The sequence below is a fragment of the Taudactylus pleione genome, unplaced genomic scaffold (genome assembly GCF_031769625.1).
Source record: "Taudactylus pleione unplaced genomic scaffold, aTauple2 ptg000995l, whole genome shotgun sequence".
Lineage (NCBI taxonomy): Eukaryota > Metazoa > Chordata > Amphibia > Anura > Myobatrachidae > Taudactylus > Taudactylus pleione.
This window is the reverse complement of record NW_028285396.1, coordinates 504519-532450: the sequence shown is the minus strand read 5'-3', so window position 1 is coordinate 532450 and position 27932 is coordinate 504519. Positions and strand designations below refer to the sequence as shown.

General features: G+C 45.6%; 1 protein-coding gene across 6 annotated transcripts in view; it reads left to right on the top strand.

Moving 5' to 3' along the window:
• The window catches only part of ARMC9 (armadillo repeat containing 9), a 185628-nt gene that overhangs the window by 78113 nt on the left and 79583 nt on the right, over positions 1–27932 (top strand). For all 6 annotated transcript variants that reach the window (XM_088460934.1, XM_088460937.1, XM_088460935.1 and 3 more), the window contains exon 8: positions 2944–3095. In XM_088460934.1, coding sequence (XP_088317060.1) covers positions 2944–3095 — 152 coding nt within the window. The remainder of the gene's footprint in view (positions 1–2943; positions 3096–27932) is intronic.

Below are 27932 nucleotides of genomic sequence, written 5' to 3'. Positions count from 1 at the left end.
CTGTTGCCTCAACGTCCGGATCTGTTGTCTCAAGTTCCTTGCCGCCACCAGGATCTAGGTCGTCTATGTTTGACGGCGTGGCTCTTGAGACATCCCTCCTAAAGGCCAAGGGGTTTTCCAGCTCTGTGGTTAATACCATGCTCAGAGCAAGAAAACCTGCCTACCTTTACTTCCCCAGACCTGTCGGCTGAGGAGGCCTCATTGGATGTGGTACGTGAGCTCATGATTTATGTGGATCGGACCAGTTCTCTCCGAAAATCGGACTCCTTGTTTGTTCTTTATGGTTTCCACAAGAGAGGATGGCCAGCAAATAAACAAACTTTGGCTAGATGGCTTCGCATGTCTATCTCTGAGGCTTACATTCATGAGGGGTTTCCAGTCCTGCCCTCTGTTGCTGCTCATTCTACTCGGTCTGTAGGCCTTTCGTGGGCAGCTAGTCGTGGTGCCTCGGCTGTACAGCTTTGTAAGGCGGCCATGTGGTCTTCTATCCAGACCTTTTTTTTAGGTATTATGTCTCTGATACCTTTGCCACTCAGGATGCTTCCTTCGGGCGGTGGATTCTCCTTTCTGCACAGGAGCGTCCCCGCCCTTGAGGGTACTGCTTTGAGAATCCCCAAGGGTTCCTGTGGACCTTCTATGGACCCTGAAGTAGAAAAGTAGAGATATGGTAAGAACTTACCATTGTTATCTCTTTTTCTACAAGGTCCATAGGGTCCACAGGGTGCCCACCCTGACACACCTGTGCTTCAGATGGGCTTCTCCCTGGTCACTGGTTTTCCGTCTCCTTCTGTGTGAGAATGTGATTCTAGTGTGTTTCAGACTTTCTTCTCTCTCTTTTATCCTCCTCTGGCCTTTGGCTTGCTGTGTAACTGAGGAACCACTGGCCTGGGGGCAGGGTATAGAAGGAGGCCCCGTTGCATCCTGGGAGAAAAATGTAACTGTGCGGTGCCCGGATGTCTTCACCATCACCTATACCTTCAAGGTTTACTGTGGACCCTATGGACCTCGTAGAAAAAGAGATAACAAAGGTAAGTTCTTACCATATCTCTACTTTTAAACTGACAATAATAAAATCCTAATATTGCAAGTACAAGTTAGAGCTGTAATTGCATTTTTGATGCTATGTGGTTTGTAAATGTAAATATACAGTGTGTGATTTATTTTTACTATATGATTATAAATACATATGATTATTGCAGCCTATGATGGAAAATGTACATTAGAACTCTGGCCCTGATTCAGAGCTGGACGCTCTGACAGAGCGCTCATTCTGAATCAGGGCGTTTTTTTCTTTTTTTATGGAGCGGCCTCCTGGCCGCTCACATTGCTGTGGGCTGCCACCCACAGCTAATGCGAGTGGCCAGGATGATGGTCGCGATGGTCAAGACCATCGCGACCATCGGGCTTGCGACGAGACCCTTGTGGTAGGGTCTCGTGGCCGCAAGCCCCAGAGAGCTTTCGGTTCAAGCAGAGCCGAAAGCTCTCCCACTGACATCACTTGTGATGTCAGTGGGGCCGCCCCCAAACGGTAGGCGTTCCCATGGGAACGCCTCAGGCTGGGCAGCCACCCCCCCGACCCGCCCACCAAAGAGGGCGTGCTGTCACTCAACATTGACAGCACGCCCCCTTTGGTGCGAGACCCGGAGCGACGGATTGCCCGTCACTATCCAGCTCTCACGCATGCGCACGACGGAGCCAGATCCGTCGTGCGCATGCGCTCTGGGCCACCATCGACCCGGTTGCCAGCGCTCAGCGCTGGCGACCGGGTCTGAATCAAGCCCTCTGTTCCATAGCCAGAGATTCAATTCACACTAATGTGGTCGTGTTAAAACAAATCAAGTATTTTTAATTGAACTTTACATGTTAGAAAACAAACACAGAAAACTAAAATAGAAATAGCGTTAATAAACCACAAAGCAAAAATTATTAATCAATCAATCGGTCAATCATAGTACAGCGAAATAACTAAAATATAACATAACATGATAACCACAGTTTGTCGGCCGTGGTTTTATTATGCTTGCCCAAAACTTTCTTACAGGTATACAGAAAGTGTTCACGGTTCATTGACTCGTTCACCAGGGCCTGCTACTTGAAAAAATCACGAGGGTCTGCTGCAAGCCAAGTCCTGGCTATAATAACTTTAGCTAGTGTCACCAGCTTAAAAACACTTTTATATATCAGAGCATGAAAGGATTCTTTCTGGGAAATGCCAGAGACACATAATAGGATCCAATGAAGGCAAAACAGGCACAGTCTACATGATTCAGTCCCAAGCTTTAACCCAATATTATTGCACTTTACGTCATTCCTAAATTAAGTGCCAGAATGAGGCATCAGGGGCTCCCATCTGTGACATTTTGAATCTGATCGAAGACCCAAGGGGTCTGGAATGGCGAGGGAGGGGCTGGAGTGACACATGGAGGAGCTGAAGTGTGTATTATATGAATTTTGCTTTTTCAATGTATTTTATGTGGTTCTGGATTTCAATATGTATTTTAAGTGGATGTGGTTTTTAAAATGTATTTTATGTGGATCGGGCTCGTTTTAGTATATTTTATGTGGATCTGGCTTGTTTCAGTATATTTTATGTGGATCTGGCTTGTTTCAGTATATTTTATGTGGATCTGGCTTGTTTCAGTATATTTTATGTGGATCTGGCTTGTTTCTGTGTATTTTATGTGAACGTGGATTTTTCAATGTTTTCTATATTGCTCTGGCTTTTTCTTTCACTTCAACCGTGAAAAAGTTAAATTGGGAAGATTATGTGAATTGTGTATTTTCAATGTGCTGGGCTCGCCCCAGTGTGACTAAAAACGGGGGTGTGACACAAGGTCATTCTCCTGCAAATTTAGAAGTTCCATTGATTCTATACTATGATATTTGATAACCGAGCTTCTCTTTGCAAACAGACGCAAAAATCCTACCTTTTATATTTTGCAGACCTGCACCTGCAGCAGCAGTTGGTGGAAGCTGAGCAAAAAGCCATCACCTATATGAAGCGCTTCAATAAGATGCAGTCTGACTACCATAAACTGATTGGTGTCACTGCTGAGCTTGTAGACTCGTTGGAGGCAACAATCAATGGAACGCTGGTAAGGGTTGTCAGATTTTGGGCAATTTCTGTTAAGAAATATTTTAAAGGGGTTCTTCATGTAGAAAGCAAGCTGCTTTGAAAAAGGGAGTTAAGATATTTAATGTGAAATGGGAGCTAGATCTAGCTTACCTACCCACTGATACTGCTGATTGTGTTGTGAAAATACCACTTGGTCCCTACAACGACGTCTCTCCTAGACTAATCTGTTGTAACATTTTTTCTTTACTTTTTTGATAATACTATCGTTCTGGATTTTTTACTAAAAAGACTGGCAGTCTTCCTTGTTTTTCTCCCCAAATTCCCCCTCCCCTCCACCCCCTCGCCCCTCCACCCCTCCTTTATTTTCTTCCCCCCATGAAAATGAAAAAAATTATTAGTTGATGTTAACACCAATGTACTTCTTTATTGATTCACTTCTTGTAACCCATTTATTTATATTCACTTCGAACATTGTAGGAATACAATAAAAATGTTTAATAATAAAGAAAAAAAAAAAGAAAGCAGGCTGCTTTAAACCGACTGATGATAGCATTCACAAATACATGTGTACAGGTTTCAAGAAATCATCAGAACGAATATATTTGGTATCCGGTCGACTCATTCTGAATGTTGACAGTCAAAAGGTCGACATGGTAATTAGGTTGACCACAAATATGTAGACATGTATTTAGGTTGACATTGTTAAATGGTTGGCACATTCAAAAGGTTGACATTTAAATATCAACATATTTTTTACGATGATTCGGGTTGGGTAACCCCTAATCCCAACCGTCATAAAAAAAACGAAAACATTTTTTATCGACATGTTAAAGGTCAACCTTTTGAATGTTGACCATTTAGCCATATCGACCTAAATGCATGTCAGTGTATTAGTGGTTATCCTAATGGCCATGTTGACCTCTTGACTGTTGACCTTTAGAATGTGTCGACCTTTTGAATGTTGAGCTTTTTACGGTTGACCAGTCATCATATATTTTGTATTAGAATTTGTGAGTGTAGAGCAGTGTTTCCCAACCTCGGCCCTCAAGGCACACTAATACCCCTTTTCCACCAATATTCCGGGTCTGACCCGGAGTTGGAACAGGGCTCCTATAAGGATCAGACCCGGAATTTAGCTGGTGTCGACTTGGGATATTCCCAAGTCGGCGCTGCTCACACCGCAGTCGGGACTGCATAGACCCAGCTTTTCCGGTGTGAAAGTGGACGCTTGGAGATGACGTCATCTCCAAGCGCCACTGAAGCCGGACCAATCGACCGGCTTGCGGCACACTGCAGGTCATCAAGACCCGAAGTGCGTCATACACACAGCAGGGTTTCACGGACTACGCCGGTGTTAAAACCTGCTATTTACCTGGGTTGGATTGCCGGGTCACTCGACCCGGCGAACCAACCCTCACCCCTTTTACACCAAGGAGCTGTCCGGGTTACCCCTGCAATAACCCGGGTTTTAGCTCCAGTGTAAAAGGGGTATAACAGTCCAGGTTTTAGTGCTATCCATGATTGAGCACAGATGGTTAAATCAAAATAACTAGGGTACTAATTAACATACCTGTGCTCAAGTAAGGTTATCCTTAAAACCTGGACTGTTAAGCTGCATACACACGTAACTTTTTCTGTCCAACCATCCAACTAGTTGATTGGTTGGAATGAAAATCTGGTAAGGTATGAAAGCAAATGACAATCAGCAATTTGCTCCCAAACGCTGTAAAATGGACAAAAATTGTTGCTTGAACAAATTGTTTAGATCAAACATTTAACAAACTTGTCCGACGACCATTTTCATCTGTTTTCTGGCATTTAGGAGCAAATTGCTGATCAACATTTACTCCCATACGTTACCAGATTTTCATTCCAACCAATCAACTATTTGGATGGTTGGACTGAAAATCTTTACGTGTATATACAGCTTCAGTGTGCCTTGAGGACCGTGGTTGGGAACCCCTGGTGTAGAGAAAGGCTTATGGTCTGTTTATAGCAGATTAATAAATCCGATAGACACTACCATAATGCATTAAATGGTTGGTGACCCAAACTGGTCAGCATTTCTGCCTCAAAGCAGGCCATGTGTTCGATACAAACCAGTGCACTATCAAGGTTTTCACTGTATTTGTGGTTATCCTCCGTGTTGTCCTGTATTTTCATATAGAACAAGAACATACCGGTAGGTTTATTGGCATCTGTCCATGTGGGTGAAGCTGAATGAAGGATTGAATAGTCTCTGTAGAGTGCTGGTAATATGGTGGTCCTACATACCTCTAGATAACAGCAGTGGCGTAACTAGGGTATTTGCAACCCAGGGCAAATTTGAAAAGGGAGCCCCCCTCCCCCCGATGTGCGTGCGCTGAAGGGGGGAGGGGCGTGGTCACTCAAAAATGGGGCATGTCAACATGACACACCCCTTTATTTTCACACTGAACATTTATATCCATTTGCACCTTAACCCCAGTAGTACCCCTTATACCAGTGTTGGCTAACCTTGACACTCCAGCTGTTGTGGACCTATATATCCCAGCATGCCCTGCCACAGTTTTAGCATGCCCTAATAGCAAAAATGTAGCAGTGCGTGCTGGGTTATGTAGTTCCATAACAGCTGGAGTGTCAAGGTTAGCCAACACTGCCTTATACAGTACCCCCAGTATGCAGTTGTGGTCCCTATTATGCAGGCCCATAGTAGTGCCCCTTATACAGTATCCCCAGTAGTGGTCCCCCTTATACAACCCCCAATTAGTTCCCCTTACTCAGTACCCCCAGTAGTGGCCCCCCAAATGCAGTGCCCCATGTAGTGTTCCCCCTTATGCAGTGCCCCCAGTAGCAGTCCCCACAATGCAGTGCGCCCAGTAGCGGTATCCCCTTATGCAGTGCCCTTTATATAGTGCCCCCAGTAGTAGTCCCCTCCCCCCCATGCAGTGCCTTTTATTTAGTGCCCCCAGCAGTAGTCCCCCCCTCCCCCATGCAGTTTTCCCAGTAGTGGTCCCCTTATGCAGGCACCCAGTAGTGATCCCCCCTGTAGTGGCCCTTCCTATTATTGCCCCCAGTAGTGGTCCCCCCAGTGCAGTGCCTCTAGTAGTAGGCCCCTTTCATAATGCCCCCAGTGGTAGTTCCCCCCCCCCAAGTAGTAGTCCCCAGTAGAGGTTCCCCCTCCCCATTAAGTGCCCCAGTAGTAGCCCCCCCAGTAGAGGTCCTCCCAATAATGGTGCCCCCAGTAGTAGCCACCCCCCTCCCCCGTTGTGCCCCCAGTAGTGCAGATAGGTTTAAAAAATATATATATAAAAATATACTTACCTGAATCCACGCTGCTGCTGCTCCGGTCCGTGACACCGCTCCCGCCGCTGCCCACCAGTCCTCCAGTCCTCCCGGGCTGACGCGCTCAGCATTATGGGACAGACGTCATGATGTCATGACATCTGTCCCAATACCCACTGCAGGGGCTGGACGGAAGCAGTGGGTGCTGCAGCAGTCAATGAGAGTCTATCTGACTCTCATTGGCTGCTGTTTAACACACGCATCGCCGCCAGCGCTGGCGGCGATGCGTGTGTTATGCACAGCCTGAGCCTGCCTCCTAGCGCTATTGGGCAAGCGCTCAGGGGGAGGGAACAGGCTCAGCTGTGCAGCACAGGACCGGCGCTGGAAGCCTAGCGCCAGTGCTGTGTAAATGTGTAGCGCTGACCACACTCATTGTGGTCGGCGCTACACTGGCTAACTAGGGTGGGCGGGCCGGTACTGTGGTCCCACGGCGCCCAGGGCACGCACCCCGCTCGCCCTGCCCTAGTTACGCCACTGGATAACAGTAATATTTAAACTGAAAGGTGCTGTTACTCATTTTTGTTGTATGGCCATCTCCATGTTTCCCAGCTTTTAAACACATTTGATAACAAAAAGGTGCTCACTTGAACTTCTGATTCCCAGTTAAAAGCATAATACAAACTGAAAAACAGGACAGAAAAACAAACCATGACATTTGGCCATGCGGTGTTCTTATGTAGATATGGTATACTTAAATAAATGACTCTTAGATTGATGATTTAATGAGTTTTTACTAGCTGTTGCCAGCGGCTTTGGCCACAATGAACTCGTTTCTGCCAACGTTTTTTTATTTTTTTTTTATTTGAGGTGTTCTAGTTATATTGCTCTGCACAGGGGCCCTGTCGTGGCAGTGGCCCACGTGGCCAGCAGTGCTATACAGACTGGTGGCAGCAGCACCTTCACCCACCACTCACCAATGTCACTGTGTGCCCTGTGTACAGACTGCTATGTAGCCTATGTTATTCAAGTGAATGTGGATTCAAAGTGAATTCAAAGCATCTCTCCCCCCACCCCTTACCTGCCGCTCGCATGGGGCCAAACCTATCTCTTGCATTGAGGATGTCAGTACATGTTGAGTTTGTTATTGTTCAGTTTTAACTTGAGATGAAACAAAATGCAGGTTATTTCTAGGAGTTTCCTCTACAAAACCCTAATGTTTCTTTTTACGTGATTGGTATTGCCTTTATTTTTTTCTTTTACATTTACCATGTTGATTGATTTTGCCAGCAGGATCTTTTTTGGCCGCAGTTGTTTCCTATCAATTCTCTTGCATCCAATAAGATCGCTGAAGTCATAGTGTATAGAGGTGGATGTAAGTGGTTGATCATTACTGTGATTCTCACTCTTATCCGTGATCCTCCTTATTGAATTTACTCTATAAAATAAGCAGGATTTTAATATACCTCTCACAGGAAAGCTGCCTTTAGCTGAAGGACACAAAACAGCCACTACACAAAGGAAGCAATAGAGGGTAGTATGATCATGATCTTATTTATTTTCAGTTCTGTTTTGTCTGTTGACTCTCTTGTGGTGACTATGCTTTACCCCTGTCCACTTTACACTCACTCTTTATGTAATTTTATACAAATGTAGTAGTAGTAGTACCAGAGCCTCTTCTGGTGGGGAAACTTCACTGATTGTTCTTCCATGTTCAAAATTAAACCAAACTACTACAGGCTATGGAGTGACTTCCCACCCCTGTTATCTTAAATAAAAAACACCCAGCATTATTCTGTTTCTCCTCACTTATGTACAGGTCTAATAGTCCTCAGACTTCCTCATTACTGTGTTTATTGCTCTACTCACCCCAGTAGGTTGACAAAAATCAAAGCACAGAGATAAATCCCAATCTACCTTGTTTATGATTTTTGACCTATTGTCCTGTTTCGTATCTGCTGTTAGAAGTAAAAAGAAAAGAATTAACTGTATCCAATGATTAAACAACAATCTAGTTATTGCTTGAATTGCAGCTGGATACAGTAGTAATAAAGCTGTATTGGTTCATTTCGGATGAAAATCGGTGTACTTGTGATATCAATAAGTATAACCAGATGGCTGTATAATTTTTTTTTATATATATACATACACGCGTATATATATATATATATATATTTATTTATTATAAGGGCACAGTCGTGCCCTTATATTAATGCTGCATCTGAAAAAAACTGGTTTCTCCATAGAGAATTCCGAAGGGGGGGCAGGGTGTTTAAGGGGCTACAACTCAAAAGCTATTAGAGGTACCGAGTTGAAATTTGGTAGAGGCGGGTAGAACTGTCTCACGGTGCTGCATGGGCAGGGCATAAACATAAAAAATGAGATTTGGGAGTTAATCTAAAGCTCCAACTGTCACATTTTTCTGACATTCTCAATTAGGACTACTTTTCTGCTGTAGTCTATGGGTTTTTTTGGGGAAGGCATAACTCAGGGTAGGGGGCTAATTTAGACTTGGGATTTGTTTTATTAGGTAGCTATTGTGCCAGGGTACGTGCTTATGGGGTTCAGGTAAATTAGAAAGTGACAGTTTTTAAGCTATTACCTCATGAATGCGCCATTATACAGATAGGACTTTTCAACTTGTTGCGCAACCTAAGTTAGGAGCCTCCAGCAGGTGTTCTCACTGTGGCTTCACTTGGGTGCACAAAGATGGCCGTCGTTTGCGGGCGATAGCGGCGCTGGAACACAACAATGGATAGCGGCGGGGACACGGTGGCAGCGGTAAGGACATCAGCGGCTGTGGTGCGGGTGTTGGCGGCAGCAGCGTGGGTGTCGGCGGGACCCAGCGGCGGCGGAGGAACTGGCGGCGGTGGTGCGGGCGTTGGCGGGCATGGATCAGAGAGGATCCAGTCCCTGCCAGCCATTCTGCTGAGTACTGCAGCGGCGCCCATTTCATTTTTGAAATTCGTGATTGGCTCGCGGTGGCCATTTTTGAATTTCAAAAATAGCGCTGGGCGCCATTTTTGAAATGGGCGCCGCTGCTGTACTCTGTAGAATAGCTGGCAGGGACTGGACCCTTTCTGATCCAGGCCCGCCGCCGCCGCCCGCACAGGTGCTGGGTCCTGCAGCTGCCGGGTGCCACCACCGATGACATCGCAAGCCATTTTTGGCTCGTGGTGGCCATCTTGGAATTTCAAAGATGTGCGCCGCAAGCCGATAATGGCTCCTTACATCATCGGAGGCGGCAGCTGAGATACCCAGCGGTTATGAAGAGGACACCAGAAGCCCTGGGGAGGTGGCAGGTACCTCCCAAGTGAAGACGCCAGAAGCCCTTGCGGGTTGGCACCCGGCAGGTGAGGACGTGAGAAGTCCTAGTGGGCGGCGGCCAATTCAAAAGAGCTGACACAGGCTGCCGCCCACTAGGTCAAAACATCGAAGCCCTGGCGGTTTGGTGCCCACCAGGTGAAGACGTGGACAGTCCTAGTGGGCGGCAGCCATGCAAAAGAGCTATCAGGCTGCCGCCCACTAGGCGATGACGCCGTAGCCTTGGTGGGTTGGTGCCAGCCAGGCGAAAAGGCCAAAGCCCTGGCGGGTTGGCGCCCACCAGATGAAGACGTGAACAGTCCTAGTGGGCGGCAGCCATGCAAAAGAGCTAACAGGCTGCCGCCCACTAGGCGATGACGCCGTAGCCTTGGTGGGTTGGCGCCCACCAGGCGAAGACGTGAGAAGTCCTAGTGGGCGGCGGCGGCCATGCAAAAGAGCTAACACAGACTGCCGCCCACTAGATGAAGATGCCGAAGCACTGGCGGGTTGGCGCCCGCCAGGTGAATAGGCTGAAGCCACTGCGGGTTGGCCCCTGCCAGGAGAAGACGCCGGAAGTCCTAGTGGGCGGCGGACACGAAAAAGAGCTGACACAGGCTGCCGCCTACTAGTTGAAGACGCCAAAGCCCTGGCGGGTTGGCGCCCACCAGGCAAAAGCACAGAAGCCCTGGCGGGTTGACGTCCCCCAGGCGAAGACACCGGAAGTCCTAGTCGTCGGCAGCCATGCAAAAAGAGCTGACACAGGCTACTGCCCACTAGGTGAAGAGGACAACAGAAGCCCTGGGGAGGTGTGTTGTGTTGCTTAATATTTTTTTTTTACAGGTGGCAGTGGGCCCTAATGCCCAGCATGCTGGTACTGTACTTGTGGTTTTCCAAATATCAGCATGCAGGGAGGCATGCTGGGACCTATAGTTTACAATATTATAGTTTAAAATATTCTTTAAAATGCACCACATCACACAATCAACCTGGCACCCACCGCCCAGGGGTGCTGGGGATAGGCCCGGGCTATCAGCCTAGGCCTGGGGTGCCCTGGAGAGGGGGACCCCTTTATTGGGGAGGTCCCCAGCTCCTCAGGGATCCTCAGCCTGGACTGACTAGTAGCCAGGGTTTCCAGGACCGGATCAGAGCCCAGTGCTGGTTGCGCAACTTGCGGTGGTCCTCTACGTCATTTGTCCCCCGTATTTTGACAACCAGGGCTGGTTCTGACTAGCCCGGTGCTTGTTGTGCTTAAATACGTGGGACCCCTATGTCGTTTTTCCCCTGCATTTAAGCACAACCAGGACTGGCTGCCTGTGTTTAAAAACAGGCTTTGGAGACCCAATACTGGTTGTGTTAAATACAGGGGGCAAACGATGTAGGGGTCCCCCGTATTAAGCACAATCAGCACCAGGCTTTTCAGCACTGGGCTCTGAGCCGGTCCTAGTTCTGGAAATACAGGGGGAAAAAATACGTAGGGCCCCCCCCTGTATTTACCAAAACCAGCACCGGACTCTTTCTAGCGAGGTGGGTGATGCCACAGCCAGGGGAGCCCTTTCACCGGGCCCCCCAGCTGAAGCATCACCCCTGACCGCTAGTCAGCCCATGCTGGGGATCCCTGGAGAGCTGGGGGCTATCCCTGGCACCCCTGGAGCGGTGGGGCCGGGTTGATTGTGTAAAGTGTGGTGCAAGTAAGGAGTTAAAATATTCGCTTTTGCTGTGGAACTACAGTTCTCAGCAAGCCTCCCCCGCATGCTGGTACTTGGAGAACCACAAGTATCAGCATGCGGGGCAGTACGGGCCTGCTGGTACCTGTGCTTCCACAGCAAAAGCAATATTAATAAAACACAACACACACACACCGTAGAAATGTAACATTTTATTAGAACATACATGCACACACACATGTACTCACACATGCACACACTATCTCACATACTCACCTATGTATTCCTGAAGCCATTCTGTTCTCCTCTCCAGTAGACAATCCAATGGATTACCTGTAATAAAAATTCCATACTCTCCTCCTCCTATGCGTGGATCTGTTCTCTTCAAACCAATCCAGGGTCTTGGCTAAAAAAAAAAAAAATGCGGACCCACGGACAATAGTAGTGTTCTTAGAGAACACTACTACCCGAATGACCGCTCCGCCCGGCATTTCAGTTCAGAAATCCCGGTGCAGAGCGCTCATTGGCTAAGAGAGGTGAGCCTTCCACCTCTCCGCTAATGAGCTGTTCTCACCATTGACTTCAATGTTGAGAACCAAGTGTGCCCTTTTCAAAAATGGCGCCATTTTTTTTAATTCAAAGATGGCCACCCCGAGCCAATCACGGCTCGCGATGTCATCGCCCTGCCCACCTCGGTTGGCTTATATACAGCCACTCACAGTCTGTCAGCCGGGAGGCAGCAGAGAAGAGCTGCCGAAGATAGAAGACACCGCGGAAGCCCTGGATGACGGCGACCTTTAAGCTCTTTTTCCCGGCCGCCGCCATCCAGGGCTTCCGCGGTGTCTTCTATCTTTGGCAGCTCTTTTCTGTTGCCTCCCGGCCGATGGACTGTGAGTGGCCGGCGCCTCCTGCTGGCTGTATAAAAGCCAACCGAGGTGAGCGGGGCGATGACGCCGTAGAAGTCCTGGGGGAAGCGGCAACCATGAAAAAGAGCTTAAAGGCTGCCGCCCCCCAGGTGAAGGTCCCGCTAAATAAAATAATTTAAAAAACTGTCTGTTTTATTTTAATTATTTTGCAGGGGTACTATAGGTACCAGCAGGCCCTTAATGCTCCGCCTGCTGGTACTTGTGGTTCTCCAAGTACTAGTGTGCGGGGATGCTTGCTGGGACCTGTAGTACTACTGCAAAAGACAATATTTATATTTTTCATATGCACTACACTACATAATCAACCCAGCACCTACTACCCAGGGGTGCTGGGGTTAGCCCCAGGATATCAGCCTGGGGCTCGGGTGCCCTGAGGATTGGGACCCCTTTATTGGGCGGGGTCCCCTGCTCCCCAGGGATCCCCGGCCTGGGCTGACAGCTTCAGCTGGGGCTCCCGGTGAAAGGGCTCCCCTGGCTGTGGCATCACTCCCCCGCTAGAAAGAGTCTGGTGCTGGTTCTGGTAAATACAGGTGGACCCTATGTATTTTTCTGAACCAGGACCGCCTCAGAGCCCAGTGCTGGTTGCGCCGAATATGGGGGACCTGTACGTCATTTGTCTCCCGTATTCTGGCAACCAGGACTGGTTCTGAAAAACCTGGTGCTGGTTGTGCTTCATACGGGGGACCCCTACGTCATTTGTCCCCTGTATTTAGCACAACCAGTACTGGCTTTCCAAAGCCCAGTGCTGGTTGTTGTCTTTGTGGAGGGGGCCACGCCATTTTTTTTTTTTTTTTTTTTATTTATATTTTTTTACACAGGGTTTTTTTTAATCACAGAAGCATAGACGGGTCTCGCTAATCCCATCGGTGCTTTTGTGTTTATTTATACACAGATGCAGGTTTCACGGATCTTTCAGATCCAAGGCTGCATCTGTCTGCTGCTACCTCCCCGAGTCCTTCTGCCTGCTCCACTGCCGCCACTAACGCCCCCAAGTCCTGGCCACAGCTAAAGTCTGCAGCCCCCCTGGGTTCCTGCCGTAACTTACGGCTACTTTCTTCCCCCAAGCCCATCCACCGCTACTGCCCGCACTGACCTGCCATCTTGGTGCACCCAAGTGAAGCCACAGTGAGTACACCTGATGGAGGCTCCTACTGAGTCTGCGTATCAAGTTGAAACTCCTATCTCTATAATGGCGGATTCATGAGGTAATCGTTTTAAAACTAACTTTCTCTATTACCTAAACCCCAAAAGCTCCCACCGTTGAACAATAGTTACCTAATAAAACAAACCCCAAGTCTAAATTCACCCCCCCATCCTGAGTTATGCCTTCCCAAAAATCCACCATAGACAACAGCAGAAAAGTGGTCCTAATTGAGTGTCAGAAAAAAATGACAGTTGGAAATTTAGATTATTCCCAAGTCCTCAATTTTTATGTTTTTGCCCTGAAATTTGGCATGCAGCACCGAGCGACAATTCTACCAGCCCATGCCAAATTTCAGCTCCGTACCTCCAATAGCTTTTGAGGTGTAGCCCCTTAAATACCATGCCCCCTCCTCCGGAATTCTCTATGGGAGAATTCTGTTTTGTTTTTTTAGGGGACCCCTTCGTCGTTTGTCCCCTGTATATTGGTAACCAGGACTGGCTCTGATTAGCCTGGTGCTGGTTGTGCTTTATACAGGGAACCCCTATGTCGTTTGTCCCCTGTGTTTAGCACAACCAGCACTGGGGCTCCAAAGCTCGATGCTGGTTGTGCTGTGGGGGCACGTTTTTTTTTTTTTTTTTTATATATATATTACACATTAATTTTTTAAAAAAATGCATGGATGGATCTCACTGATACGTCCATGCATCTGTGTCTTATTGATTTGATTTTCTGAGGTGCATGCCCAGCACTAGTGAGTCCCTCTGTCGCCCACTGATGCTTCTGCGCACGGCCCTCTTGCTGCCACTGCTCCACACTGCCGCTGCTGCCACTGCCCCACACAACTGAAGCCTGCCGCAACAGCCTGTATATCCCTCTGCACCCTTAAAACACCTCCTGTATGCGGTCTGCTCCTCCACCCGTGTTGGTGTACCTATTTGTTGTTCTTCTGCCCTGCAGGTGGCCCGGTTTGCTCATCAAAACCCTGATGGTTAATAAATTATAAAAAAGCTATGAAATTCCATAGACAATAAACCTTACGGTTTCACATGTCCCATTAAGGCTGCTTAGACATGATCTGAAAATTCACAAAACCTATTGAATTTCTGCCACTCAAACTCCAAAAAGCAATGAAATTATGATCATTAAGGCTGACGCCTTAATTGACATGTTCCTTGCATAATACAGATGTGATATGCCATGACACCATGTGGTTAACTACAGATTCAGCACTCTCACAGAGTGAGATTGCTGTCACTCACAAAATGGTGGAGCTGCTAATTCCCAGAATTGTGTGCTCATTGGAATACACCCATGCAGTCTATACAACTGAGGTCTGAGCAGTTCATACAGCTACGCAGATGGGATAAGAGTATGGTGGATGGGGGAACAGGGGCAGAACTATGGGAGCAATGGAGGCGCCTGCCGTCGGGTGCCAGCACTGAAGAGGCACCTCCTCCATTGCACACAATATATTCACCCCACTTAAGGCTATTTTATATTAGTGTTTTTGTGCATATATAATAAATAGATATGCACAATATATATTCCCTTTTTTTTTTAGGGGGGCACCAAATTAAAACATGCCTCCGGGCGTCTGGGATGAACTTACGCCACTGTGGGGGAAGAACACAGAGCGGTGTGGATGGGGCAGACAGAATGGCGTGTAGAGGGGAAGATTAGGCAGTACAGATGGGGACGAGCCAAAGTGATGCAGATTGGTGGAAAATGGTGCACATGTGGGGGAGACAGAGTGGCACGGTTTGGGGGAACAGAGCGACATGAATGGGGGGTACAGAGTGGCATGGATGTGGGAAGATAGAGCAGCGCAGATGGGTAAAGACAGATTGGTGTGGATGAGGAATACAGACTAGCACAATAGGAGAACACACAACAATAGGGATTGGTGCGGATGGGAGGGGAAAAACAGAGTGGCATGGTTGGGAGAGACAGAGTGGTGCAGAAGGAGGAAGAGAGAGTGGTGTGGGTGGGGGCAAGGCAATGGTGCAGATGGAAGGAAACACAGTGGCACGGATGCGGAAAGACAATTTGGTGTGGATCAGGGCATGCAGACTAGCACAGTTGGGAGAACACACAGCTGTAGGGATTGGGGAAGTTATAGCAGCATGGAGGTGAAGATAGTGTACATGTATAGACAGAGTATGAGAGTTTTAGCAATTGGGAAGCTGAATGTGTTTAATGAATGAGATGGATGTATGGAGTGAGAAGGATGTTGGAACTCAGTGAAATTTATGTGGTGACTGAATGGGAAGATTGCGGGCACTGAGTGGGAAGTGGGTGCCACATAACTGCTCAGACCTCAGTTGCATAGACTGCATGGGTGTATTCCAATGAGCACACAATTCTGGGAATTAGCAGCTCCACCAATATGTGAGTGACAGCAATCTCACTCTGTGAGAGTTCTGAATCTGAGTCAACCACATGGTGTCATGGCATACCTTATCTGTATTCCGCAAGGAACATGTCCATTAAGGCGTCAGCCTTAATGATCGTAATTTCATTGCTTTTTGGAGTTTGAGTGGGAGAAATTCAATAGGTTTTGTGAATTTTCAGATCATGTCTAAGCAGCCTTAATGGGACATGTGAAACCGTAAGGTTTTTTTGTCTATGGAAAATATATAAAAAATAAATAAATATATATATATATATATATATATATATATATATACAGTATACACAGTATGTGTGTGTATATACAGTGTGTATGTATACAGTCAGGTGCATAAATATTGGGACATTGACAGAATTTTCATATTTTGGCCTCTATTCACCACCACAATGGCTTTGAAATGAAACAAACAAGATGTGCTTTAACTGCAGACTTTCAGATTTAATTTGAGGGTAATTACATCCAAATCAGGTAAACGGTGTAGGAATTACAATCGTTTCTATATGTGCCTTCTACTTTTTAAGGGGCCAAAAGTAATGGGACAAACTAAACAATCCTAAATCTAACTTTCACTTTTTAATACTTTGTTGCAAATCCTTTGCAGGCAATTACAGCCTGAAGTCTGGAACGCATAGACATCACCAGACGCTAGGTTTCATCCCTTGTGATGCTCTGCCAGGCCTCTACTGCAAATGTCTTCAGTTCCTGCTTGTTCTTGGGGAATTTTCCCTTCAGTTTTGTCTTCATCAAGTGAAATGCATGCTCAATCAGATTCAGGTCAGGGGATTGACTTGGCCATTGCATAACATTCCACTTTTTAGCCTTAAAAAACTCTTTGGTTGCTTTTGCAGTATGCTTCGGGTCATTGTCCATCTGCACTGTGAAGCGCCGTCCAATGAGTTCTGAAGCATTTGACTGCATATGAGCATATAATATTGCCCGAAACACTTCAGAATTCATTCTGCTGCTTTTGTCAGCAGTCACATTATCAATAAATACAAGGGAATCAGTTCCATTGGCAGCCATACATGCCCACGCCATGACACTACACTACCATGTAACTGCTTCAGTTCTGAAAACTTCTAACTGGGTCTCTGAGACAGTCTTTGTGTTGTGACACAAGCAATCAGTGTGTAGCATGTAACTGTAAGGGCTGTAACTGTGCAGGTATAAAATATCATTATAGCTGAATATTGATTTTTACTTTTTTTTCATTTGATTTTTTTTACAATGATCAGCCTTATTTGATGCGCATGTAACGATACTACACTGATATCTTCTCTATTCAGCCTCCGATATTTCGTACCCATTCCGTTTAAAATATCTGTTACCATTAACTTTATGAAGGTGTGTTTTCCATTTTCATTACCACAAATCTCTGCTTCAGGATCAGCTCTGGTTTTATGTTTGCATTGATGGCATTCGGAATATACACCTTACATAGTATAGTAGGGATTATTGCTTGTAAATGTTTATTTTTTTTTTAAATACAAATCAGGGTTGGGATATGAAATATGTCAAGGGTTTATGAGATGTCTCTCAACTTGGCGAGTCTCGTTTGTGATCAATGTTTTTTTCCCTTATCCAGAAATTCTAGATTTCCCAGGAATTAAACTGTTTTTTCCGGGCTAGTATCCAGGCTGCACCTGTACAGTTGATTAAGACATTATCTATATTGTTTCCTTGTAACTTGGGTGTGCAATAGATAGGTAAAAGGATTTCATAATTCAGAATTTATCATTATAGCTGTATCATACTTGCCTACTTTTGAAAAAGCATTTCAGGGAGATTAACAAAAGAAAATACAAAGGGACTGCGTTATATCAATCACAGCAATACAATTTTACTGTATGTAGTTTATTGTAAATTGTAAACAAATTTAATTAATAACATAAGTACACATAATAATAAAAAGCATTAATGAAACAGAATGATTGCAATACAATGTGTGAACAAATTCTTCCTAATAGGAAAGATATTAATGCTAATAAATATAAAAGAGAATCAATCCTCCAAGAAAAAAATATTCAATACGTATTGCAGGGAGTAAAAAAAAAAATAAATATATATATATATATATATATATATATATATATATATATTCAATTGATACAATTATATCTGCTCCGGAGTGTGGGTTTAAACAAGTGAAACAATGTCTCCATCAAAATGTAGTTTTGTGGTACTCACAAATGTTCCATAAAGGGGAGCCACTTTTATTCACAGAATAAATAAGTTGTTAGGGAGATTTCAGGGAGATTGTGCACCTATGGGCGTGGCGGTAAAGTGGGCATGTACTGCTACATCTGACAGGCGTGTCATAATACTGACTTACATCCAAATGTAAATGAGCCCCAAAGCAGTTAGTAAGAGCAATTTTTTAATGAAAACACACTGATACATTACAGAAAATGCATGTAGCCATAGGGATCATTGTGCTTTATAACCAATGCAGGAGAATTATACTAATGATCCCATTTGAATGTATATATCTCTGTTTATTTTTATATATAACATCTTCATAATTGGGGGTAAGGTAGAATCAGGGAGATTACTAGGGTCTTCAGGGAGATTGCTACTATTTCAGGGAGTCTCCCTGACAATCAGGGAGAATTGGCAAGTATGAGCTGTATATATTTTGATTTCTAACCCAGTCTATAGCAAATTGAAGTTGACAAGAAATATTATAATTGAGGTTTGGCAAGTTGTCCCTCTAAACAGCTTGCTGTAACTTACAAGGGCAAACACAGGATTAATAGAGTGGGGTTTTCCTATGCTTAATTTTAGAGTTTGGCCAGCCTAGGCATAGTTAGTGCTTAACAAGATATAGGGGGTCATTCAGACCCGGTGGTTAGCGCCGATGCGCTCGGACCGGGTCGATGGCCCCCCACAGAGCATGCGCACAATGGCACCGGCGCCGTCGTGCGCATGCGTGAGACCCGCTACGACCGACAGCGCCGGTCGTAGCGGGTCTCGATGCAAAGGGGGCGAGCTGTCAATGTTGATTGACAGCTCGCCTTGTTTGGAAGGCGGGCCGGGGGGGTGGCAGCCCAAACGGAGGCGTTCCCATGGGAACGCCTGCCGTTTGGGGGAGGCCCCACTGACATCACTAGTGATGTCAGTGGAGAGCTTCCGGCTCTGACAGAGCCAGAAGCTCTCCGGGGCTTACGACAAGTAAGACCCTACCCTATGGTCTTGTCGTAAGCCTCTGACCATCGCGACCATCACCCGAGCGGTCGTTAGAGCTGTGGGTGTTAACCCACAGCCTAACGACCGCAACAGAGGCGGGCGGTCAGGATGCAAGTGGCCGCCCAGTTTCTGAGCGACCGCTTGCATCCTCCGACCGCCTCTGAATAAGGCCCATAATCTGGTGTGGTGTACTAATGTAGCACTCAGTTACACACAGTCCCTTATACTGAATGTTGTGGCCTCAGCTTCAGTAAAATCCTATTATACAATATAGCTATTGTGGTGATTTGATCTACTGGTCTGGAGGGGGTTTTCTGGGCAACTGGAAAAAAACCCTGCATTTGTCTATGACTTAAACATGCTTATCCATGCCTTTTTCTGTTCCATATAAAATTTGTGATGTGATGGTTTAGTTAAGTCTTTGTAGACCTATCTTTCTTAGAAAGAGGGGTGGGGGGTGTCCTTTGCATAATGGGTAAGATGTATGAAGCTCTGGAAAGTGATAAAGTGCAGAGTGATAAACGACCAGCCACTCAGCTCCCAACTGTCATGTTACAGGCTGTGTTTGAAAAATGACAGTTGGGAGCTGATTGGTTGGTTGGTTATCACTCTGCACTTTATCACTTCCCAGAGCTTCATACATCTGCCCCATTGTATAATATTTTTACCAAGTTGCAACGGCCCAGGAAGTTAATGTTATCTTGCCATGTATCTAATTCCTATTTGATTTGCTCTGTGTGACTGGTCTAATATTGTAGGTGAATAGATAACATTCATGTGTTGGTACAGATAGTTTGTGTTTCTGAGCCAAGTAAAATGGGTACGTATCCGGCCAGCCTGACTTCTGCCCAAACATAGTTAAACTTTCAGATTTTCAAACTTTTATAGTAAATCCAGTCAAATGCATTAATTTGTTTATATCAATTATCACAAATCAGAATAGAATAGAAGATCGTCCACAAAAGCTGTAACTTTTTTTAATCTATTTTACAATTTCTCACACTTGGCGGTATCTAATTAGCCCCGAACATTGTTCGGGCACTAATTGACCCCCCGCGATCGGCGAAAAACATGGATTTTTCGCTGATTATCCACGATTTTTGACTGTTTTTTTTCACCCTATCCTATTATTTCGGTCGAAATAATAGGATTGTTCTCCCGAAAACACATATGTGCCGCAAGCTTTTCGAGGCACCTATGTGTTTTCGCCTTTTTTCAGGTGAAAAAAAGGCAATTATCGTGGATTCTTTTTCGGGACACATCAGGTCTCGCCTTTGGGGCTAATTGAATAGCGTCAGGCCGACTTCGGGGCTAATTGAATAGCCCCGGGCGAGGTAATTGGCTGAGGTAATTTACCGCGGCTAATTGGATACCCCCCTAATACCCTTATAGTTCTACAATAAAATTAAATATCTAAATAAGTCTAGGGCCAAATTAAGTATAAGTTGCGAGAGGGGCAGCCTTGTTTTAGCCCTCTTTTTAGGATGGAGTTGATTTTATTGATAATTACCTATGCTGTGGGACTAAAGTATATAGTAGAATAAAGTTTTTAAATGTTGGGCCAAAGTGTTGAAATTTCATTAAACAAAGAAAATGTGGCCATACAATTTTGTTAAACGCATTTTTAGGCATGATGATGTTTTGCGCTTTATTTCAGTGAGTAGCTGTAATGGCTGCAATGACCACTAGACTTCCCAATGCTGATTGCCTATGTTTGACACAGCCTAGTTTGGTGGGGGAGTTCAGGCGTGTCCAGAGCTGCCAAGACATTGGGTGGGACCCAGTCCTGGGGGAGGAGGGCGGGCCACATGTGGGGGCGTGCTTACACTCCTTTAGGGGCTTTGTGCAGATGGTGACTATGCCATCTTGGGGAAGTGGTTGTGCTTCCCATGCACTCCCAGGCAGAGAGGCGTACCTAGGAATGGCATATTATTTATTTATATAGCATCAGCATATTTCATTGCACTTTACAATTGGGAACACAGTAATGAAACCAGACTGGGTATTGCGAGAGAGGTAAGAGGACCCTTCTCACAGCTTACATTCTTAACAATGTACAATATTTTCCGTAATTTTAGTGAGACTTTGGACATTGGCTAGTGGTTTAATGGTATCGGTTACTTCATTTGTTTGTGATTTGACTTCTCTATTATTGACCTATTCTAGGGTAAAGGTTTAGGTAGTCAAACCCTTGGTAGGAAATGTATACTATCTTCTTTATTGCCATGTTCCTTGCTATGTCCGCTACATATTTGAGAATCTTGTTCCAAAGCCAGGGTCATTAATTTGGAGTTGCCCCCTCTTTGCTGCTATAATGTCTGGGAAGACTTTTCACTAGAATTTGGAACATGGCTGTGTGAATTTGCATCCATACAGACACAAGAAGATTGCCGAGTTTGGACACTGATCTTATACAATAATACCTGGCTTGCAGTGGCTGTTGTAATTCTCAAAGTTGTTTGGTGGTGTGGTATTAAAGTCAGGTCTCTGTGCAGGCTAGTCAGGCTCCTTAACCTCAAACAGTTTTTGTTGGCCCACACTGTGTGCATGGGGGCATTGTCAAAACAGGAAAGGGTCATCCCCAAACCGTTGACACAGTTGAAAGCATAAAATATTCTCAAATGTCATTATAAAGACTGTAAGCTTGCGAGCAGGGCCCTCTTACCCTTATGTATGTCATGTATCTATGTCTTTTACAACCCAGTATAATGTTAATCTTGATTCAAATTGTAAGCGCAACGGAATTTGCTGCGCTATATAAGAAACTTTTAATAAATAAATAAATAAATAATTATATGTTCTAGTGTTATATTTTCCCTTCACTGACACTAAGGGTTTCAAGCCAAACCATGAAAACCCAGCACCTACCATTGTTCATCCTACACCAAACTTTACAGTAGGCAGCACGTATTCTGGCAGATAGTGTTTTCCTGGCATCTGCCAAATCCAGAGTTGTCTGTCAGACAGCCAGAGGGTGAAGTGTGTTTGTTACCCCAGAGAACCAGTTTCCACTGCTCCAGAATCCATTGGTGGTGTGCTTAACTCTATTGAAGGTTTGGCATTGCGCATAGTGATCTGAGGTGTGTGTGTGACTGCTAGGCCATGAAAACCTAATCCTGAAGCGCAGACAAACAGTTATTGTCCTTACCGTACATTTGGAACTCAGTAGTGAGTGTTGCAACTGAGGACAGACCAGTTTTATGCTTTTCAGCACTCTAGAAATGTGGTTTTGTCTTTAAAAAAATTGGGCGCTTTAAATCTCCCTGGTAAATCATCAAAATATCATACTTTTTGGAAACCCTGGAGCTGTTACATTTTACCCTATGTAGTGGTTAAGTTGTTTAAGGTGGAATGAGATTTTATTTTTAACTGAGTGATCAACTCCTTCTACATTCCAAGCTATTGCTTCCTCTGTCTTAAGTTTTAGTAAATGGTAAATTATACAACTTTATAAGCTATAGGAGTAAAATTTGTATCTTGATTTCAATAGTTTCCTATATATTTGGTTGTATTCTCTCCAGTTTTTGGCCCTTTTAGTTAGTAAAGTCCTGAAAAACAACAGGTTCTCCTCTTTGTGGTTGAGGTTAGTGGACTTTCTGTTATGATTTAGCACTTTGACTTTGTCCAAATATTTCACAATTTTCATAATGAACCAGTCTCGAGCAGTTGGTGCCTTTTTTATGTATTCTGGCCAACTCTGTTAGCCCTTACACTGATAAGTGGGTTTCCTTTTATGTCCATGGCCAGCTGTTGTGGAAGCCATGTAGGAAGTAGAGCGATACTGTAAGTTCAGGGCTTTTGATTTTTGGTATAACTATTATTTTCAAATTGTTGCATCTGCTGTGGCTTTTCAAGTTGTCAAATTTGTCTGTCAAAGATATGATTAGTTTTTAATGGGTTTCTATGGTCTTTCCAGCATTCTGAGGATTGTCCTCCACATTTGACATCTTCTGTTGGGTTTCATTTAAGCATTATTAGTTTAGCAGCGCTAATTTGCATTAGTACAATTGTTAATGCCTGTGAGTTTTTTGGTCACCAATGGGCCCAAGACTGTGGCTTTCTCTGCAGGTTTTCCCTTTACTGTTTTGCTGGCTCTTGAAGAGTTGTGCTTTTTCTGTAGGCAATTGACAAGTGGAATGGCCAGATCACTAGGTTGGTAGCTCACAGTGTCATATGGATATGTAGAGATTGAGTATTTAACTATGGATTGTGATGTCATCAGTTTCCATTTAATGAAGTTCTTAAGAGTGAAGATGGTCCCTGTTGACTACTTGTGAGGTTTCAACAATTGGGTGAGATTAATTATTCTGTTTTACATATTGATGATTTGAGGTGTTGAGGAAGTCCAGATCATTTATATTCAGGCTGTTGTCGGTTTTACCTGGATCCCTAGGACTAGAGCTTTGTGATGTTTATGGTGGTGTTGTAAACAGGCTTTTCAACGTGTTATTCTACTAGCAGATAGTATGGTCTCTCAAGTCTTGTTTGATAGGCTTGAAAGTCACTTCTGTGACTGCAGTATATCAAACAGATGTACTATAGATTTATTGATCATTTGTTAGATGATCCTATGCACTGCCTGGGAATGTCTCTAGTTTATTTTCATGAAGTATAACCCTCTGCAGTTTTATTTTGGGCCACAGGAGGGCAGCAGAATTCAGTTAATGTTTGGACAAAAACTAGTTGATTTGTATGAACAGTGATGTTATTGTAAATCTGTATCTGCAGTAATGGTAAAATAACAGGTAATGATTAACTGGCAGATTGAATCAGGTAAAAAGGCATTCGGGGCAAAACTGTAGCGTTAGACCTGCGTTAAACCGAAGATAAACAGAAGGAGAAAACTCTAAGGACCTCATTCAGAGTCGGTCGTAAGCGGCCGCTCGGTCGTACGCCTAATGACTGCGAAACTGAAAAAGGAAGCAATCGCACGGCCGGCCGGTCGCAACCAAAGTGACACCCATACGTGAACAATGCACCTCCTCTAGCTAGCGAGTGATAGCAGCTAGCGATCGAGTCAATCGTTGTCAGTCATTGTCAGTCGCTGTATGTTAATTTTCTTCTGATGGTTGCGGCCGCTTGTGTTGTGTTGATGCCCACATGTCATGTTTCCATGCTCTATCGATCAGCTTGTTACTAGCTTGTTGGCAATTATTATTATTTGCTAATGCAAACGCAATTGAATCAATTACAAGTCAATTAGCAGTGTTATTATCTACAACAAACGATTATTAGCTGCTTGCATTGTGTGGCTCAAAATAGAAACATCAATCCTAACATCAGTAACATTAGATAGTATCGATTGTACTCTGGGGCTGGAGAGAGCACGTACCCAACCTTAAGCTGTATGATCAGCCAGGCCTCGAACCTGCTCGCAGAGTGACATTTTACTACTTCCGGCCTTCTATGTCGGTTGTAGCAGGTAATTTATGTACGGCCCTAAAACGCCCTGAAAACGGTGAGGAATACCTGCGTTTTCAGGCCACCACCCCCGTCAACACCCACAAACTCTTGGAAGCCACTTCCTGCTCGTAAGCCGTACGATCGACAGCATTTTGGATCTCAAGGTCTTGTACACACATGCGCACAACTAACCGTACACATGCGTGGTTTGGAAACATCGGATGCATACGACCGCTTATGACCGACTCTGAATGAGGTCCTAAGTTCCATCAAACAACAAACCTCAACGGTCTAAAGATTCAGGCTACAACTGGACTCCCTGTGCAGTCACGGCAAGAACACTTCTATTGCTATTAATAATGCTGGCCTTCTGATTCTCGCATACATCTCAATGCTTATCGTACTTGTTCCCATGTCAGTTTACATCTTTCCACTTTGAAACACTGGCCCTCATTCAGAGGCGCTTGCCAGAAGCGAGCGCTCGTTCTGAATGATGGCGGCCGCTAGGTATTTTTAAGTGCGGCCGCCTGGTCGCTAGCTAAGCTGTGGGATACCACCCACAGCTTTAGCGACCAACCAGGTTGATGGTCGCGATGGTCAAGACCATCGTGACCTTCGGGGCTTGCGACAAGACCCTAAGGTTGGGTCTCGGCAGCCGCAAGCCCCAGGGAGCTTCCTGCTCTGATCGAGCAGGAAGCTCCCCACTGACATCACTGCTGATGTCAGTGCGACCGCCCACAAAACGGCAAGCGTTCCTTCAGAAACGCCTCCGTTTGTATAGCCAGCCCCCCGCCCCGCCTACAAAATGGGGCGAGCTGCCGCCCCTTTTGTAGTGAGCTCCGTAGCAAGAGAGTTTCTCTCTCACTCCTGGGCTTGCGCACGCGCAGTGCGGCCGCTACGCGTGAACAGGATCTTAACATCGACCCGGTTGCGAGCGCTCAGCACTTGCGACCGGGTCTGAATGAGACCCACTGTCCTTTATCTTAGCTCTCTTGCCTAGCCTCACATTCTCTGCTTACAATCTGCGTTATATTTCAAATTTTGCACACATTAGATCCCCACTTTTAATCCTCCCTATAACAAACTTGTTAATCTGCTACATATTTACCATCACTGTTCTTTCACTTGCATTTCTACAAATCTCTTGCATTCAGATTTCATTTACATATCCAAATTTCATTCCTCTTATTTACTTATAAACACCATTACAAGATTTTCGTCAACTCCCTCCTTCACTCAGTCTCTACCTAATCCTCTGTTCTGCCCCCTGCTTCCACCTTTATCCTTTCCCCCTTATCTCTTCCACCTCCTCCTCCCCTTCTCCCCCCTCCTCTGTCTGCCTACTCTTCGCTCCTCTTCCATTACTCCACTTTCTTCCTGTTCTACCCACCAAACCCTCCTCCTACACTCCTCTCCCTGTCACTTCACCCCACTGCCATCCACATCTCCCTCTCTACCCACCTCCTACAGGTTCCCTTTCTAACTCAGGTGCTCGCACCATCACTAAACTCTATTCATATCGGTCCCCCAAATGAATCTTGCCTCCACGTTACAGCAACCCGGATAATCTTATTCACATCTTCCCCACAAATGCTATCTCTCTATCCTGTACCCTCTGGAGTGCCAGGTCAGTCTGTAATAAACTGGTCCCCACCCATGACCTTTTCATCTCCAACTCCCTGAATCTCCTAGCCATTACTGAAACCTGGATTTCACCCTCTGATACCATTTCTCCTGCTGCTCTATCCTCTGGGGACCTTGCCTTCTCCCACATCCCCCGGCCTGGGGGTCACCATGGTGGTGGTGTTGGGGTCCTTCTATCCACCAGTTATTCCTACCAGCTAATACCCTCTGAACCATCCCTTACATTCCCCACATATGAGGTTCATGCTATACGCCTCTTCCAACCAGTAAACCTCAGAGTAGCTGTCATTTACCATCCCCCTGGCTCTCCCTCAAAATTCCTTGACAACTTCGCTTCCTGGCTCCCTCACTTTCTCTCCTCGGATCTTCCCTCCATTATCCTAGGTAATTTTAATATTCCTATTGAGATTCCCACAGAATCCTCTGCAGCTAAACTCCTAACCCTCACCTCTTCATTTGGTCTTGCCCAATGGATCTCATCACCCTCCCATGTGAGTGGGCAATCACTTGACCTGGTCTTTATTCACCGTTGTGATATTTCTGATTACTCCATTCCCCCTCTCTGACCATCACCTTCTCTCTGTTAACCTATCCCTCTCTCCTTCCGCTCCTTTACCTCCTAAGGCTACCATTACTAAGCGTAATATTGAGGCTATTGACACTGTTGCTTTTTCCTCCCTGCTGGACTCTCTTCTATCCTTTCTCTCTCCTGTCATGAACAAGTTGCTTCCCTGTACAATTCCTCCCTTACTTCTGCTCTTGACTCTGTTGCTCCGGCAATAACTACTCACCCTCGCAGATCCACACCACAACCCTGGCATTCCAAATGCACCAGATACCTGCAAAAGTGTTCAAGAATTGCTGAGCATCAGTGGAGAAAATCACGCTCTAAGGCTGACTTCCTCCATTTCAAATTTATTCTCTCAGTGCTGCCCTGTCTCTCTCCAAAAAACATATTTCAAGAACCTCATCTCCTCCCAGTCCTCAAACCCCCGCATCTTTTTGCCACTTTCAACTCCCTCCTCTGCCCTTCCCCTCCTCGCCTCCCCTCCCCGCTCTCTGCCCTTGACTTTGCCACCTACTTTACATCTAAAATTGACTCCATAAGTGAGGACATCATATCCCATCAGACCCTCAGCACTCCTATCCCCTTTTCCCTGACCACCCCTCCCCTTCTGTCTCACCAACTCTGACATCCTTCTCCCCTGTTTCTGGAGAGGAAGTCATGGCCCTCATCCGGTCCTCCCCTCCTTCCACCTCCCCTCTTGACCCTATCCCTTCCCGTCTCCTCTGTTACCTGTCTCCTTCTGCCTGTTCCCATCTTGCTCACCTCCTTAATCTCTCCTTATCATCTGGCACTGTCCCTTCTGCAATCAAACATGCCCTTGTCTCCCCCATTCTTAAAAAACCTACCCTTGATCCTAACATACTTTCCAACTATCGACCCATCTCTTTTTCTCCCTTTTGGTTCCAAACTCCTTGCGCGTATTGTCAACAACCGCCTTACCACCTTTCTTTCCTCCCACTCCCTCCTTAACTCATTTCAATCTGGCTTCTGTTCTCTCAACTCCACTGAAACTGCCCTCACGAAAGTCAGCAACGACTCCTTGCTGCCAAACCAAGGGCCAGTACTCTCTGCTCATTCTCCTTGACCTCTCTGCTGCATTTGACACTGTAGACCACCCTCTCCTCCTGCAAATCCTTTCTCGGTTACATGGCACTGCCCTCTCCTGGCTTTCCTCCTACCTCTCTGATCGTTCCTTCTCTGTGTCCTCCCATGACTCGTCTCCCCCCTCCCCACTTCCACTAACAGTAGGAGTTCCCCAAGGTTCTGGTCTTGGACCGCTCCTTTTCTCCCTATATACGTCCTCTTTAGGTGAACTCATAAACTCTGTGACCTCCAATATCATCTCTA